Source organism: Benincasa hispida, chromosome 5 (assembly GCF_009727055.1).
Source record: "Benincasa hispida cultivar B227 chromosome 5, ASM972705v1, whole genome shotgun sequence".
NCBI classification, from domain to species: Eukaryota; Viridiplantae; Streptophyta; class Magnoliopsida; order Cucurbitales; family Cucurbitaceae; genus Benincasa; species Benincasa hispida.
Genome location: NC_052353.1, coordinates 42,112,012 through 42,128,791, shown reverse-complemented (window position 1 = coordinate 42,128,791; position 16,780 = coordinate 42,112,012). Strand labels below are relative to the sequence as shown.

Genomic DNA, 16,780 nt, shown 5'->3' with positions numbered 1-16,780 from the left:
CAGAGAAGAATAAACAAGTTGAACTTCACATAGGATTTAAACACGTGACACAAGAGCACCGTTCAATATTCACTGCCTCACTAACCACTCAACCAAAGATTGATTGTGTTAGTAGAAGTGAATAACTTGGTAAATATAAATAATCTCATTCAATTGAGGGACCCTTGCCCCATGTGTGATAAAATTAAGGTTATATTATAGTTAGTAGTGGTTGGAATTAGAAGGAAAAATAAGAAAATTATCTTAGAAAAAGAAACTAGAGTTTAGGTTGATTCGTACATGCCTCCAAAATGTTGGTGGGACGGACTAAAGGTAAACATAAAGTTTAAATATGTTGTAGTGATCAAAATTTTGGATAAATTCTAATTCATCTTTGAAATTTCAAATTGATACTTATATGGTAATCCCACAAGTTTATAAATTGGTTATTAATCGTTATAGCTAGATTAATATGTGCTAATGTGAATTAGATGAGATGAAATGATAATTGTATTTGATTACTTGGTAACTAAATTGAATTTTATAACAAAAGCAGACTTATCAGTAATCAGTCATCAAACAGGTTTGGTTTTCTATTTTTTTTAAATTAAAAAAAGGCAAAAAAAACTTATTTAATAAGATTTCTCGAAAATGTTGTTAATTCTGTTTTAATCATAAAAGTCAATAGGAAATTTTGAATAAATAATGTGTGAAGAAAATTTTAAATAAAAAATTAAAAAAAATGGAATATAAAGCTTACTTAGAAAAGAAAATAATAATTTTCTTGAAATTATTAACAAAGAAGTGTTGCTTTCACTTGTTTTAGGAGAAATTTTGAACCAATTATAAATTGTCACGTCATTTATCAAATTAATAACGAAATTACAAATAATTAAATTTGAGACTAATTAAAGATTCACATGTGTCCCAAATTAAAATTGAAAACATAAATTGACAAATACACGTGTTTGCATGATGACTATTGATTGAACAAAATTATTTCGGTCCATTTTGATATTATTATTTGGGTGCCTAAAAATAGGTTTAGTTTAGTCCACAAATAGGACCCAAATCCAATTAATTGGGCCCAAGAGTTAGGTCTATGGAACAATCAAGCTCAAAAAGTCCACCAGAAAGTTTTATAAATAAAGGAATTCATCTCATTTGTGGAAGTCAGCAATTCTACACATCAGATAGCCTAGTGAAATTCTTTACCATAAAAAAACTCTGAAGCTCAAGTTCCGAAAATCCAAAATTTTTTCCAAAACTTCAACTTCAAGAACATCCACATGTCCCACTTCAACCTAAAAAACATCACATTAGAGAAATACTAGAGATCGAATCACATCCACATCAAATCCATAAAACACATTTTTCCAGAAATTTCATGTGAACAAATACATATTTGTAAGTGATTTTGAAACGGTTAAATTTATTTCAAAACACATTTTAATCACTTAAAATTTATTATAATTTTCCATTCTTAAATGCAATTTTCATATCATCAAAATTAATTTGGAATAATTAAAAATATGTTTCAATATGACTTTAACCATTTCAAAATCACTCCCAACAGTCTTTAGATGTCGTCTACCGTTGTTTCTGTTCCGATAAAGGTTAATAAGCAAATTCTTTACCTCTTTCTGAAGATTGAAGAGTAAAGTTTTTGTATGTTTTTTAACTAACAATACTTTCTTCCAACTTTTTTCCATGAATGCAGATAATTAGAACATCTATTATTGTATGGCATATGACAAGGTGAACCAAAACTTTTCTTTGCAGAGCAACTAATTATTGAAGAAGGTAAAAATTAGAATAATTAAAGACCTTTCAGAAAACACAACCCTCACACACGAGTGTGGGATTGAAACCGTTACCCGCTTCCATAGTTTACATCTGGTTTAGCCACAACTGAAGAAAATGGAACTTCAATTCTCTCTTTCACTATGCATCGAGCTTCCTCACCTTCCATCACAAGGAATTTACCGGGAGGACATTCGTTGTGTGATCCATTATTTCCAGCTGCAGACTGTCGAAAAACGTCGAAAACCTTCAAAGCAGCAACCTTCCCTATAAACTTTGGTCTAAAACCAGTCAAATGGAGTATGGATACTATGCCAACAATGGTAACCACTGATTTTGCAGCTATACTAATGAAAGGTCCCAATCCATTCTTCGAGTTCCAGGAATCAGATTTTGATTGTTTCCTTTCTGATTCGTGAAGTTCGTCTGTAGCTTTATTTGTTGTGGCGTCGATTAGCCCATTACTCACAGACTTGTGTCCAGACGGGAAGGGATGTAAGTAGCCATTACCAAGATGGCTTGGATATGGAGGAAGCATGAGATCCTGGTTGTGCTGCACTGTCTCACCAACAAAAACTGAAGCCTCGTGTATAACTTCCAAATCTCCTCCTTTGTACTTCTTCAGTTTATCCAGTAAAATCTTGCGGCTTTGTTCGATCTCGGAAAGGGCTACTTCTTTCTCATACCTTTGCCGTTGTTGTAAAGCCTGCAAATTACAAGATAAATGGAAGTATTAGAAGGTTGCTCTACGAAATAATATTCCCCCCAAGTCCATGCTACAAACGTTGTTGCACCGATACGGTAACTAGTATTTCTCTCAATTTCAGATTCATGTTGAAAATGGCTTCTAAAACAACAACCTGAAAGTAGAGACAACATGGAGTGCCAAAATTAAGAAATAAATTAACAGCTTCTTTTGTAGGTGTTTTAATTGATGTAACAATTTTTAGCCACCAGATTGATGGATGAATAAGAAAAGAAGTAATTCCTATCATGAATGAAAGAATTTTTAAAATCAGCAGAAACTGATTTTAACATTCACGAGTACATATTTTTAGCTCATAAATGGAGTTCTCTAGTTAACTTTGTAAATTACTATTTTCCTCTTCTTTTTTTATCCCTTATGTGAAACCAATTAAAGATCTTTCTTATTGGTTCCCATCGGTGTTTTGGCGGAGGGAAACCTATCCTCACTCTCCTACCTTTTGGATATTAATGTATAGTATCTTTTCTATATCTATGCATGGACAAACTCACCTATAAGTTAACAATTTACACTAGATTCAACTGTCAATTTGTCAGTAAAGGACTAGAATTCTGATAATTGGAAACACTTATCTACTAAACTAACGCAATTCGAAGAGAAAAAGATGGAATCCACCATATTGGGTGGTTCATACCACAACAAGAAATGATGCCCAGGAGAAATCTACGTCGAACAAGCTCACAGAGTTACAGCCACAGGGATAAGTGAATAGTACATCAGAACGAATAAAGTTTGGTAAATAACTGATACATACTCATCGAAACTTGAAAAAGCAATATCAATAAACATGCCAGTGAAGCTGGGCGTTAAAGGTTTCAACGACCCCACAAGTTGCATATCCTGAAGTACTAAAACCATCAGCTACAAGCCTATAACTGCCTGATACTAGTATTAGCAAATATATGAAATAAGATGTTCAAATTGAGGGAGATCATGCACCCCGTTCATATTTTACTCAGAGGTAGTGAGCGTGATGAGGCACTGACATATAATGCAAGCTTTCAGACTACTAGCATACATTTAGGAACATTTCAAATAGAAAAAACAGTTCCATAACTAAGGGTGTGTTTTGAATATATTTTTAAGTGTTTAATTTAAAAAATAAGTCATTTTGAAAGAAATTTAAGTGTTCGATAACCGCTCAAAATAGTTTTTCATGTATATTTTAATCAGATTTTATCAAAAGTGTTTAAATAAAAATGAATTTGTTGAAAAACACTTTTTTTTAAGTCAATCCAAACATACCCTAAAAAGATGGTAAAATGATTTCTATTCTCAATTTTTATGGACCGCGTAGTTGGCGTAGGTTATGCACCTTCGATCGATATCTCACAACAACTATTAGACCAACTACATTCAGTTGTCAGAAAACCATAATATTTTAATATTCTAAATAGCTTGCTATCATAGACTTTGAACTAGTACGTCAGAGTACCTTTTCTTCACATGCTCCAATAATCACTAGGCTAACTACATCAATTCTATGGGAGAACAGAGAATCCAAACATATTTATTGATCAACAGACTCAACCAGGTTGTTAAAGTGTTGGTATAATTGAAGTTTCCATAATCCATTAGCTAAGCTTTTGGTCAACCGGTGACTTAACATGGTATATTCAAACCCTTGCAATGGTATTTCCTCTCCAATTTTTTACAATATTGTGGGATAAGGGGATTGAACCTCAGGCTTCAAGATTTTGAGGTGTGCTCATACTGGCTATTTCCTCCTTAATTAATATTGATTTCCACTAGTAGGTTCCTCTACAAATTTCTAAGAATATTGATTTTCACGTTTAGTTTCTTCTACAAATTTCTAAGCCCACAAGTGAAGGAAAGTGCTAAAGTGTTTATAATATTAAATTTACTTGCTTTTGGGTCAAGGTCTACATCAATCATACAAGGCACAGAAATTTTCAACATTATCGGGGCGAAAACAAAAATGGCAAAGAAAAGCAACTAAATCGAAACAGAATCTTCAATCTTCATCCATGAAACAAGAATAGCAAAATCAAACCTGCAACGAAGAAAGCTGATTCTCAAGAGATTCAAGTGCATCACAGATGTTCAAAAGCCTCACCGCTTCCTCATCTTCCTCCACCTCCCCAGCACTCGCATCGGCCTCACTCCGGCGGGAAACAACAACGCCATTATTTTCATCCACAGAAAACCGATCATCCCGGGAAGTGACCGCGGAACTGGTGGTGGTAGCGGTGTTAACAGAGCTTCTAATCTTTAGCCTCAGCTCCGTGGCTCTTGCTAAAATTATAGCGGTGCTTTGTTGTTCCATCTTCCCCCAAACGGAACCCCCCTTGGAAAAGGGTTTTTGAGGAACAAAAATGGGGGATTAGGGTTTGTTGTGAAAGTGAAGATGAGATATGAAAATCGATGACAATGGAGAAAAGGGTCACACAGAACCGCCAAGCTATGAGAACTCTGTGGCGGGTGCTTCTTTGTTGGGATTCGAGTTTCGAGGCCAATTTTTTTGCTTCTCTCTCTTCACTTTCTTCACATATATTTTATATTATAATCAGAATTTGTTAAAAAGCAGTTAGGGTAGTTTATACTTTATAAGCATATAACACTTCAAATTTAAAGACTTTTTTTTTGTCAGCTAAAAGTAAGATAAACTTTTGGATTTGAGCGTTCTTACCGATTAAAGATTTCTCTAGTATTAGAGAGTATTATAATTTTTTTTGTTCCCACTATAAACTTTTCTTCGTATTAGTAGACTCCACTTTAATGTCAGTGGAATCCACTTAATTTTTAGAAGCACATTGATGTGACATACTATAAATAGAAGGATTTTTCCATACTCCCGTAATATAGAAATTTTCTCAAATAGTCTCACTCAAGTATTTTTCTAAAGGAATAACTATAGTGTGAACATAAATGAGCATATAACAATATCTTCATGATTGTAAATTTTTTTTTTTAATAAAGTCTAAACACAAAAGCATGTGAGATTATATGATCTGAAACTCAAATGTGTGAAATATGTCGTCCAATTCATATACAAGGACTGACTATGGTAATTTCATTGCCCGTCACCTCAGTTCATTCCACCCAACTTAATTCAATAAATTATTGCTTACTAAGGTTAATATTTAAAATTATAGGTGAAAGAATTGAACATTTTGTCGGTCTTTTTTTTCTCTTTTTTTCTTTTTTTAAAGTTCAATAAGTAATTATGGGAGTGAGAAACCAATCAAAGTATCAATTTTCAATATGTTAATAGATTATATATCGCTATAATCATTATATATTGAGTTTGACATGTTATTTTAAATTCAAATAATTAATTATGGAAATTACCACTACAATTCCCTCACATGCAAATATTACCTCTGCCATCATAACTCCTCCATTAATTTAAAATTAAGAGAGAGAAAAATCCAACTCAAATGGGTAAAATGAAATTTCAAAGTAAAAGTTTAACAAAAAGATTTACATAATATTATTTGCTAATTCTAATAGTTCAAGTTTATGGGGGTAAAGGAAACAACCAAATGGGCAAAAATGTATCCTCAGATGTATCAAATGGGAAACAACCAATTGGCAAGCTTCCTTTGAGCAGATAATTGTCAAAATCAATGAATGTCTCCAAAACTTGCAGCATTTTAATACATTACATCAACAAAAATAGACATCAGACAGGACATCTTAGGATGACAGTTGAATCATAACCTGCTACTCCTATTTTTTACCAATCAAATAGCTCAACTTTTTTGTCCAAAAATCACCATTTCTTTTCCTTTTGGATTCAACAGCATGAGCCTCTTCTTGGTTGGCCCTTCCTTTTCTTTACCAAAACTCTCCTCAACCACAAAGGCTATGGCTGTGATTCATCTGTCATTCCAAGCTGCAACCATATCAAATTACATAAATGGATATAGCCCTCAACCTAGGCATCCTTGTACGCCAACCCGATGTGTTGATGTAGCTCCAAGATCGAATCTCCCCCAACAAAAATACTTCGGATTCGCACCATCCGATTAGAAATCATTGACCAACTTGCGTATGAAACTATCAAGACAAGGATTGGCATGCCAATTCTTTGGGCAGCAGAAAGCTGAAGCTGAAGTTGTGAGGTATCCATCCAATACTCTTCCAAAACTTCTTTCGTTGCCGCTGCTGAATGTCTTTTATCCGCCTGTCGGACCTTAGACGCTCCACAATGTTCTCCAAATCTTCCAGGCACAAACCAGAATCCTTGGCAAAAGACTCCACAATCTTTGGGAGTAGAATTCTCTGCCCTTTGTGTGCCCTCAAATTTGAAAGGATGTAGTCTTCTTTTGCAACCTCCAGCTCCTCATTCACCCTCTTGGCCGTATAGATACGGACCTGCATAAAACGACAAGCAGCGAGTTCAAAACTAGGTTTGTTTGTATTGACTTCAATACTAGAATGTTTTAACATAGTTTGTGCCATTATCAGATGTTATCATACCGCTGGATCAGAATGACTCCCACAACATAGAGCAAAGTATAACCGAGGTTCGGGGTGGTTGATTGGAAAGGATTTCTGTGCATCAGTGACCTTAAATTTCGTTTTCGATGAGAGGAACAGGTGCAGCCACTAATCAAGCAACAAATCAGTCAGACATTGAATCTAGTGATATACACTGGTAACACAAATTTTGACATATCAAATTTTGACATAAACATAATTTTGAGATGATACGAACCTGTCCCAAACGAGGCAAACGACACCCAAGAATTGAGCTTTGTATCATGTCTACACTTATTATGTGGCCCCCAATATCGTATGCAGCCTGGAAAGTGCAACAGCTAAATGAAAGAAGTAATTGTAGAATTTTATTTTGGTTGATTTGAAGAATAGAAGCTATCCTCACCTTGAGTATCAAAGATATTCTCTTCAAACTATTTTTAGGGATCCCATATTGCAAATAAGCCTGTGGAACAAAGAATAACAAACATTTACTTGTAGTCTTTTTGATGTTATCAAAGGAAAAACACAGAGTTTGTGCTAAGTTTAGAACTTACATGCATTACCAGTGTATTGTGTACATTAATCCAAAACGCAAGCTTTTCGTCGTGTTTCATCACTTTGAGGTCGACTTCTTTGAGCCGAAAAATAAGAGACCTGCCAACAGTATATTGGAGATTTCAATAAACAATGAAGGATATGAAAGTCATGGAATAAAAAACAGATAGTTTCTTTGAATGAGGAATCACCTGAAACCTTGTAGCATTTGGTTGATATCTGAGTCCTTTCTTTCTCTAGAAATCCATTGCACCCTCAACATTGTGTGACTAAATTCTTCAGTGTAAAAAGGGTTCTCGAAATGCGAGTTGAACGACTTCTCGTAGTTCCTCATACTACCAAAGTCTTGTGAAGAAAGTTCATACACGGATGACAAAGGTGAGATTGGAGAAGGATTGTTGTGATTCATCAAAGGAGGTTCTGCAAGTTCAAGGTATATTGCAGAGATGGACTTGATCATCTCCTCAGAAAGCCAGTTAGGCGACTCATCTGCTCGATTAGATATACAGGCACCGAGATGCTCCCCAAGGCTCGTAGAATTCGGAGCATCAATTCGAGATTGCTGAAAAAACAATGTAAAATTCCCAAATGAGAAAGAGATGCATATTCTAAGTTCTACCTTGTCCAAGATGTATCAATATCAAGTTACCTCCAGCATTGATAATGGAAGGGAATGGAATGAATCTACTGCTTTAGCTGACAGAGGGTAGTTTCTAGATGAACTGAGCGATCTCTGCGACAGAGACGAATAGCTGCGATGTAAGAGTGACAGCTTCTCTGGTTCCTCAACTTCATTTCTTCCTTTTGATTGATTATGAGATAAAGTTTCCGGTGACACAATATGGCTGGAATTAATGAAAGAATGTTCTCCTTCGATTGCAATATGAGGTTCGGTATACGATTCGAGCCTATCATCCATGGTGGAAAAAGAGGATACATGTTGGTTGAAAGTTCGACGGTATAGCGACAGAAGATACTTTTCCAAATAAACAACTTCCAACTCCAAGACCGCTATTTGTTTAATCAGTGCCATCTCAGCCTGACATTGATGAGAACCAATAAGCCTATGGACATTTCATCTCAAGCATTTGATGAAACAACAAGGATGGATTCTCCAAGCATATGAGTATTCTCAAGGATAATCTCATACAACAGTACAAACAGATAAAATTACATATATGTATGGAAAGTTTGGTCATGAAGTTACCTTTGGGATTGAGTTTTCGGTAGCAGAGTGAAAAGCAGAGTGAAAAGAGAGAGGCTGAAAATTGATTGCTTTCTCCAAGGCATGGCGAGTGGCGAACTGACTTTGTAATTGTTCTTCGAGCTGTAGAATCTGCAGGAAAAAGAAAGCAGACAGCACGCTAAGGAGAATGTACAAGAATATCAGAAACCAGCCCAATGAGACTGAGAAGTTCAATTTAAAAACTTGGTTACATATCAAACAACTTTCAAAGATTGAATAGTTTTTAGTTACAAATCAAATGGCATTCCAAGGACTTAAAGCATTTCCTTTAAACACTAGGAATTAGTCTTTCTATCAAGTGTAAGCAAGAAAACTGTTTCATTTAAAAACATCACTTCTAAATAATGAACAATCCGGTTCAAACAACAAGTTCTATACACAGAGTAAAAGCTGTAGGAATATCGACAAATAACCCTGACCGACATAGAGGTTCGGTTTGAGATTGTGTTCGGTTTATATATCACAACAATACTTCTCAAAGATTTCATATTGCTAGGTTACATTACTAACTTATAAATGCTTAAAAGCATTTCAGAAACACACTTGGAATTTAGTCTCTAGATTAAAAGTGTTAGCAACAAGACCGTTTGGATCAAGAACACTACCCTAAATAATCCACAAACCGGACGCCCCACGAATCGCGTTCGTGATTGTAATGCTATTTTCTCATTAAACTCTCAATGGAAGAACTTCTATAAAAACAAAGGCATTACAACTTTACAAGCTTAGTATAATATCCACACAAATTTTTTCACCATACCTCCTGCTTCAAGGAAAGCTGAACATTTCCATCAGAAATTTGCTTTTTATTGCCCTTTTCCATTTCCTAAAACCAAAAGAAAAATCCGTAAAACACCTCTCCCTAGAACAGCAAAAAAGCATTACTATAGAAACTTTATAACATTCTAATAAACTTTCATCTCCAAAAAGTCAACCATGGCAGACAAGACAGACAGACAGAAACAAACATGATATTCAAATCATTGGACAGAAAAAACGAATGTTCTCACCATTTCTTGAAGGTAAGAAGCCTTTTTCAGATGAACATCAAAAAGAAGACTTCAGAAAAGGAAGAATTAGAAGATGGGGTTTTCTTTTCTCATTGCAACTAAAAAACAGGGAGAAGAAAATTTGGGGTAGAACAGAGAAAGATGAAGAAGAAGATGAATGGGAAATGGGATGATGGGGTTTTGTAAAAACTAAAAAGTTGGTGTTTTTTTAAGGAGTGATTACAGAGACAAAAATGGGTACTGAATCAATGTCAAAAACAAGCAGTGAAACAGTATTAAATGCAGGGGGACAGTGGCTCCAGATATGGACAAGTGCCAAAACAGAGAGGGGGAAAATTTTATAGAAGAAACAATCCAAAGAAAATTAATGCAAGAGAATGAACACTGTTGGCAAAGACCAGAAATGCAATGTGCTGGAGGGACACTCTTCATAGGACTGTCTATCAAATGGGTTTCCTTTGATTTATATAATTCAAATCAAAATATTAAAAAAAATGTTTTTCTCTTGCATAACGTAGCCTTTTCAAAAGTTGCACGTTTGAATCAAAATTAAATTTTCACTATGGTATGATATTATTTACTTTAAATATAATCTTCGTGATTTTTCTTTTGAAACTATCTAAAAGGTCTCCTACTAATAGAGATCATTGTTATCACTCATATAGTAATGATCACGTTCTTTCCTAATTAGGAGTTTGTTTGCACTTCTAAAAAGGAAATAGGAGCTTAGCGTTGACGTGAAATAGTGTGGTTGGTATTCGAGGCTCAATTTTCATTCCAAGTTATCATTACACCGTTTCGATTCACATTTTTTTCATCCAGTGTGTTAACGAATTTCTATTCTTTGAAATATTTATGAAAGGTTAAAGAGTAATGTCGCAACATTCAGAAGAACGGTGATATTTTACCTAAATAAAATAGAGTTATAAACAAAAGAGAAACAAGGTCTAGGAGTTCTTCTTTTTTTCTTTTTTTTTTCCTGTAGTAGAGGATGAGAATGATTAATTAATAGTCTTTTTGTTTTGGTTTTGATTTTCGAGGATAGATGGAAAATTATCTTTCCATGTCCTCTCACAGTGATTGGATAAGTTTGAAATATATTGTATAATGAAAGATAGATGAATGTATGTTATATCTATCTCTATGCAATCCGTTAAATATAATCATAAGTTGTCACATGATAAATTTTTCTCTTTTAAAAATCTATACCCTAAACTTTAATATGTCAGAATTTAGTCTATATACTTTAAAATTTGTGACAATTGAATCTGTCATAAAAATATTGTCAAGATTTAATCAAAATTCTACATATATAGATTTCATAAATTGATTAGGGTCCATACATGTTCATAATCTAAGACAATGACTAAATTATTACAGAATAAAGTTTGAACTTAATTTTTATGAAAATTTTCATGACTTGGTTTGAATTGTTATAATTAAAAAAAAAAACAGAAACGAAGTTATTGCATACTAAAGTCTAGAGACTAAGGCCCCTTTTGGTAATCATTTAGTTTTTTTTAAAAAAAAAAAAATTAACTTATTTTATCCACATTTCTTACAATGATTTACATATTTCTTAAATACAATTGTTGAATTCTTAACCAAATTCCAGAAACAAAAACAATTTTTTGAAAGTTACTTTAGTTCTCAAAATTTGGCTTTGTTTTTTAAAACCATTGGTAGTAGACAACAAATGAAGAAATTTTGATGTGGGAGAAGTATCCATAGGCTTAATTTTCAAAAATAAAAATTAAAAACAAAATGATTACCAAATGGAACCTAAATTATTATAAATTAAAAAATATATATATATCTAAATTAATATTTTCACGAAAGTTCATGGACTAACAATATTTTTTAATTTTTAGTTTAAATTTATATTTCTTATAAACCTTGTTTTTGACCTAAATGTAGAGGGTATCAAATATCATTATTCATCTGAAATGGCAAAACAAAAAAGGGATGGGGATGAAGCATATGAGATCAAAAAATAGTACAAAATACATAAAAGGTATAAAAAAAAAAAAAAAAAAAGGTTTTGTATGAATGGTCCCTTATCTTAGAAAGGCACATTACCTTTGATGCTTTTTGCATTGCATTAAAAGAAGAAAACTAGTTTGTGGGTTTTTTTTTTTTTTTTTCTCTTTCATATTTTTGGATGAAGTTGAAAGGAAAATCTCACAAGCAGCAAAATGACAGGATAAAAAAGAAACAGCAAAAGCTGACTTGGACAAATCATTCACATTGTTGTACATATATTATATACCTAATCAATTTTTGTTAGTAATGTAAAATACAAAAGCAAAAATGGACCTAGTTTGAGCTGGTTTTCTTTTTGCATTATTAGTAGTTTGTGCGTGTAGCAGCTCTCTTTTCCTTAAAAATCACCATAATTATATCATTTTGATAAAATATTAAAAATGCAGTTATTTCGCATATGAAAAGTTCAAGAAACGTCAAAGTGAATTTAGCTTAATGGTAATTGACGTAACCTTTCCTTCGATTTGGAGTTTTTCCACATTAATTCTATTGTTTCTAGTCTTATTACTTTTAAAAATATATATTATTTGTTAATTTTCTGCTTATTTTTAGAATAGTGGTAGGTTTTTTCTAACTATCATAATTCATAATACAATTATTATAGTATGATTATCTGAATTTGAACATATTTAATGTTTAAGATATAAATTACAAGTATAAATAAGGTGAATGGTTCAATCTTCCATTAAATAATTAAACATATATTTAAAAATGTTATAAGTTTGGTGAAGTTGGAGTTTGTATATATGTAAATAGGATGTATAAAGGAAGTGGGTTATAAAAAATTTAGCTTGTGTAACATATATTTGATTTTTTAGTTTATAAATTGTAAAAAAAATCAATATGTAATATAAAAAGGTAGATTTTAAGCTTGGATATAATTTCGAAAATTCAGCATATAAATCTCTTTAGGAGTTGATGTCCATTGACCTTTTCACATTTTTCATAGATTCAAGATCGAATATTAAAGATAAATTGATATTTTATTATATCGTAAAAAAACATGGATCATAAAAAAGAATAAGCAACAAAATATCATTTATATGGATACAATATAAATAATAAGTATTTAGCTTTTCTAAATCATAAAACGTTTATTAGTTTATTTATTTTATTTTACAATTTTGTTATAAATAAACATTGACATCGATATTTTCATAAAATTGAAACTCAACATTTCCATGACGTTATAAATAACGTGGATGGTAATAATAAGAACAATATAGGAAAATTTTTCAGAAATAAGTAGCATAGTTTTTTAAATTCGTTGAAATAGTTTTTCTCGGTCCTTCTTGTTCAAGATCAACGCCGAGCTTTGAATAAAAAAAACCCCGTTTCATCTTATATATAAACTATCAACTCTTTTGGAATTTATTGATGAAATTTTGTTCGAAATGGACACTAAGATCATGCTTTCTCGGTGTAATTTTGCGATGAACACTCAGATCCACATAATTTTTCCAAATATCATATAATCTTTCCAAATCTTATATCAACTGTTACCTATTTCCAATTTTTTTCCTATAATATTTCACAACTCTTAGATCAAATCTTACACCAAATTTATGTTTCCAGTAATTTCTAAATTGATTTACCAAAAATCAAAGAGATTAAGTAAGATTTTGGAAAATTATGTAGATTCCAGTCCTCATCCTGATCGAAATTTCACCGATAAAAGCTCAAAAGAACGGATAGTTTGGATATAATATAAAAAAGTTAACTTTTTATATAAATCGATCTCGATTGAGAAAGATCTAGAAAAAGTATTTTTCAAAAATTTTTGAAAGGAGTGCTAGCACTGAAAAGGTGAAACCTAAGACAAAATTATTTTTTACCATTTCACAACAATATATATGGAAAGAATGTGGCCAAGGCCTCAAAAAGAAACTGCACATTGAAAAGGAAAAAGAAAAAAGAAAAAAGATCCTCAGAAAGGGCTGAAAGTTGAAAGTAAAACACAACATGATTGACATGAAAAAAAGACTGATTTTCATTGTCTAATTAAGATTTTTATTATGGAAGAAATAAAAGAATTTTCTCAAAAAGAAAGAAAGAAAGATGTATGCTATGATAGCATAGGATTTCTTGGTGATATTTCTTCTCTCCTATTTATTTGTTTTTAATAAATTAAAAGAAAAAACTGCATTTAATAGTAGTTGTTATTTCTTTTCTATTAAATAAGAAAGAAGAAGAAACAAAATGTTTGGTAACTATTTTTTTTTATTCTTTAAAATTTTAAATTAAAATGTAAAATTTTCACTTTGAAAACCAGTTATTAAAATTATATATTTCATTTTTTTAATTGTGCATCTTATAAGTAAAAAGCGATACAAGAATATTTTTATTTATGTTGTGAGAAAAAATCTAAAAAGAAAAAAGAAAAATTTTCACACATAGAAAAAATGTCAAATTATTTACAAAAATACATATATAAAAAAACCATTAATAAATATTGATAGACTTCTATTAGCATCTATCACATAGTATCAACTATCCGTCTCTATTAAACAAGATCAAAATTTTCTATTTTGTGTAAATAGTTTCTCTTATTTTTCAATATTTAAAAAAAATAAGAAATTTTTTTTTTCAAAATCTCTACAATTTTTTTTTTAAAAAAAATCTTATAAATGAGAAATATGAAATCAAACTATTTACCAAGTGTTTCCATCTTTCTTAAAAAAAAAAAAAAAAAAAATGTTAGTTCAAAGTACTACTTTCATTTACTACAACCATTTACATCACAAAATCATTTATAATAAATGTGAGATATAGCCGCATTTATATTATAAAACAAAATTTATAATGGATACAAAATAGAGTATTATTATATGAATGTTAAAAAATATTTTTGGTTCTTGAGCTTTCATGAAAATAACAATGTACTTTCTAAACTTTAGTTTGTAACGATTTAATCTCTATCACAAAAAATATTATTATGATTTAATAAAATCTTTTACATATATATATTGATAAAATGATCGGGAATCAAATATATTCATAAACTATAAAGACCAAGTCATTACGTATTAAAAATGTATGTTTAAATTTGATGAAAATTTTCACAACATGAACTAAATCGTTATAAGTTGTGAAGTACAACGACTAAATTTTTACTTATTAAAGTTTAGAGATTAAATTGTTATAAATTTAAAAATATAATATAATAAATTATTATCAATTAAAGTTTATTAACTAAATTATTATTAAAAAAATCTTTAAAAAAAAAATTATTTCCGGTAAAAGTTTTCTTTGATCCTTCTGAGAATTGAGGATTGGGATTCGTTTCAGTTTCCAGGGGAAGTTGACTTCTAGAGAAAAGAGATTCACAGGATTTTGTTGGAGTTTGTACATATATTAGACACCATATGTGAAAATAAAATTAAAATATGTGGTCTAAAAATATAGAATAAATAATTTTAAATGTCGACGACTAATAAGAATATAAGTTCATTCGATTTTATCGATTTTGTGATAAATTAAAAAACAAATTAAACTAAATCGATGTCTAATAAAAGAAAACAAAATTAATATATCGATATTTTATTCGGTTCGATTCGATTTTGGGTTGATTCTCGATTATTGACATTGTTATCGAATTGATTTTCTTTTTTTTTATTTTCAAATTAAAATTGGGTATATATATATATATATTGAAATTGGACGTTTTTGTATATTTTTTTTTTTGACACTTTTTTAAATAAAAAACACACATGTTCGATAATAATTTTAGTTTTTTTTTTAAATAATAAATATACATGCAATATAATAAATAAAATATTAAAAGTACTTAATATTATAGCTTTTAAGGGTGTATATATACCCTCAATTCTATTTTGATTGCTTTTTCAAATAAAAAATCGATCTGACTCAATAATTATTTTATTTGCTCAAAATGAAAATCAAGATGTTTAATCTTATACTAAAAAAAGTTAAACCAAATCAGTTCGTTTAATTTAGTTTGGTTTTGCGATTTTTTCAGTTTTTTTGTTGCACAGTATATAATTTAGTGGTAATTGATACGTATGAACTAACTTAAAGTCGACAAAATTTGAATCTCTATACTTTGATATTCTGTTGTACTGAAAAAAATGGTCAATGTCAAGAAAATTATGGAAGTTTTAATTTTATATAAATATCGATTGATATTTTAAAAGAGGTTGCAAATATTAAAAAAATTAAAAAATAGAAATGAAAGTAAGAAAATAACATTTCACCCTTTTCAAATAAATTTAAGTTTCTTATTATTAGGATCACACTGCATTAGTGATATCTTATTTATATGGTAATATTTCATCGATAATTATATATATTGAAAATATTGTTCACCATTCATGTCGAAAATCTGATATACGGACGAAAATGTGTGTAAAAAATATTGCATTGTTCTTATTTAAGTTTGTGATGACATATATTGTTTGGTTCATTTCCTTTTCTCGTGATTGAAAAGATCACATTCTTATTTGATTATTTCCAAAAGAGGTTGGTATTTAGTCGTGTTAACATCAGTTAGGGTTGTCGCTTTTGTATATAATTCTTCCTTTAGCGTTATTTTTCTTTGAAAGAGAGTTCTAAAACAAAGATCATTGATGAACGGGTAAAAGCATGACGTATATTTTGTTATATGAGATTTTGCTATGATCGTTTAATTTAGACTAAGTTGTAATCTAAATATCTCCTAGAAGCATTTGAATCTTTGAGAGGCTTTTTGTTCTTTAGTCTGGAGGTGTTCTCTAGATTTTCTCGGTGGGAAACAAAGTATTTGGTGGAAGAGATTCCCACATTCTTGGTGGAAAACCTAAACTCTTCGTTTGAAGGGTTCTTACAAGAAAAGGAAAGATTGTGACTATGTTTGAGAGAGAGTCTCACTTTCATTGACAATCTAAGTTATTGTGTTTACTAAAAGCTACGTTATTCGTTAATCTTTGTAGA

General features: G+C 30.8%; 2 protein-coding genes across 3 annotated transcripts; both read right to left on the bottom strand.

Moving 5' to 3' along the window:
• Positions 1–1,629: 1,629 nt before the first annotated feature.
• LOC120078784 (plastid division protein PDV2-like) lies at positions 1,630–5,050 on the bottom strand. The gene is made up of 2 exons (XM_039033094.1): positions 4,563–5,050; positions 1,630–2,488 (listed from the first exon to the last, which is right to left on the bottom strand). The coding sequence occupies exons 1-2, from the start codon at positions 4,833–4,835 to the stop codon at positions 1,853–1,855; spliced, it is 909 nt and encodes a 302-aa protein (XP_038889022.1). The 5' UTR covers positions 4,836–5,050; the 3' UTR covers positions 1,630–1,852.
• A 992-nt stretch (positions 5,051–6,042) lies between these two features.
• Positions 6,043–10,209, bottom strand: LOC120078295. 2 transcript variants are annotated; one of them, XM_039032530.1, is made up of 10 exons: positions 9,809–10,209; positions 9,559–9,624; positions 8,760–8,888; positions 8,202–8,591; positions 7,744–8,114; positions 7,552–7,651; positions 7,401–7,460; positions 7,233–7,319; positions 6,995–7,123; positions 6,043–6,889 (listed from the first exon to the last, which is right to left on the bottom strand). In XM_039032530.1, the coding sequence occupies exons 1-10, from the start codon at positions 9,809–9,811 to the stop codon at positions 6,575–6,577; spliced, it is 1,650 nt and encodes a 549-aa protein (XP_038888458.1). In that variant the 5' UTR covers positions 9,812–10,209; the 3' UTR covers positions 6,043–6,574. The 2 variants fall into 2 exon arrangements, with proteins under 2 accessions (XP_038888458.1, XP_038888459.1); XM_039032531.1 differs by having other exon boundaries at positions 7,561–7,651.
• Between the last annotated feature and the right edge of the window lie 6,571 nt (positions 10,210–16,780).

Coding starts and splice junctions, on each gene's coding strand:
- LOC120078784 (XM_039033094.1), bottom strand. CDS start 4,835: ATGGAACAACAAAGCACCGCTATAATTTTAGCAAGAGCCACGGAGCTG. Junction 2,489..4,562: donor ATCAGCTTTCTTCGTTGCAG/GTTTGATTTTGC, acceptor TGTAATTTGCAG/GCTTTACAACAACGGCAAAG.
- LOC120078295 (XM_039032530.1), bottom strand. Junction 8,889..9,558: donor AGCTTTCCTTGAAGCAGGAG/GTATGGTGAAAA, acceptor TTTTTCCTGCAG/ATTCTACAGCTCGAAGAACA. Junction 7,320..7,400: donor GAATATCTTTGATACTCAAG/GTGAGGATAGCT, acceptor TGCACTTTCCAG/GCTGCATACGATATTGGGGG.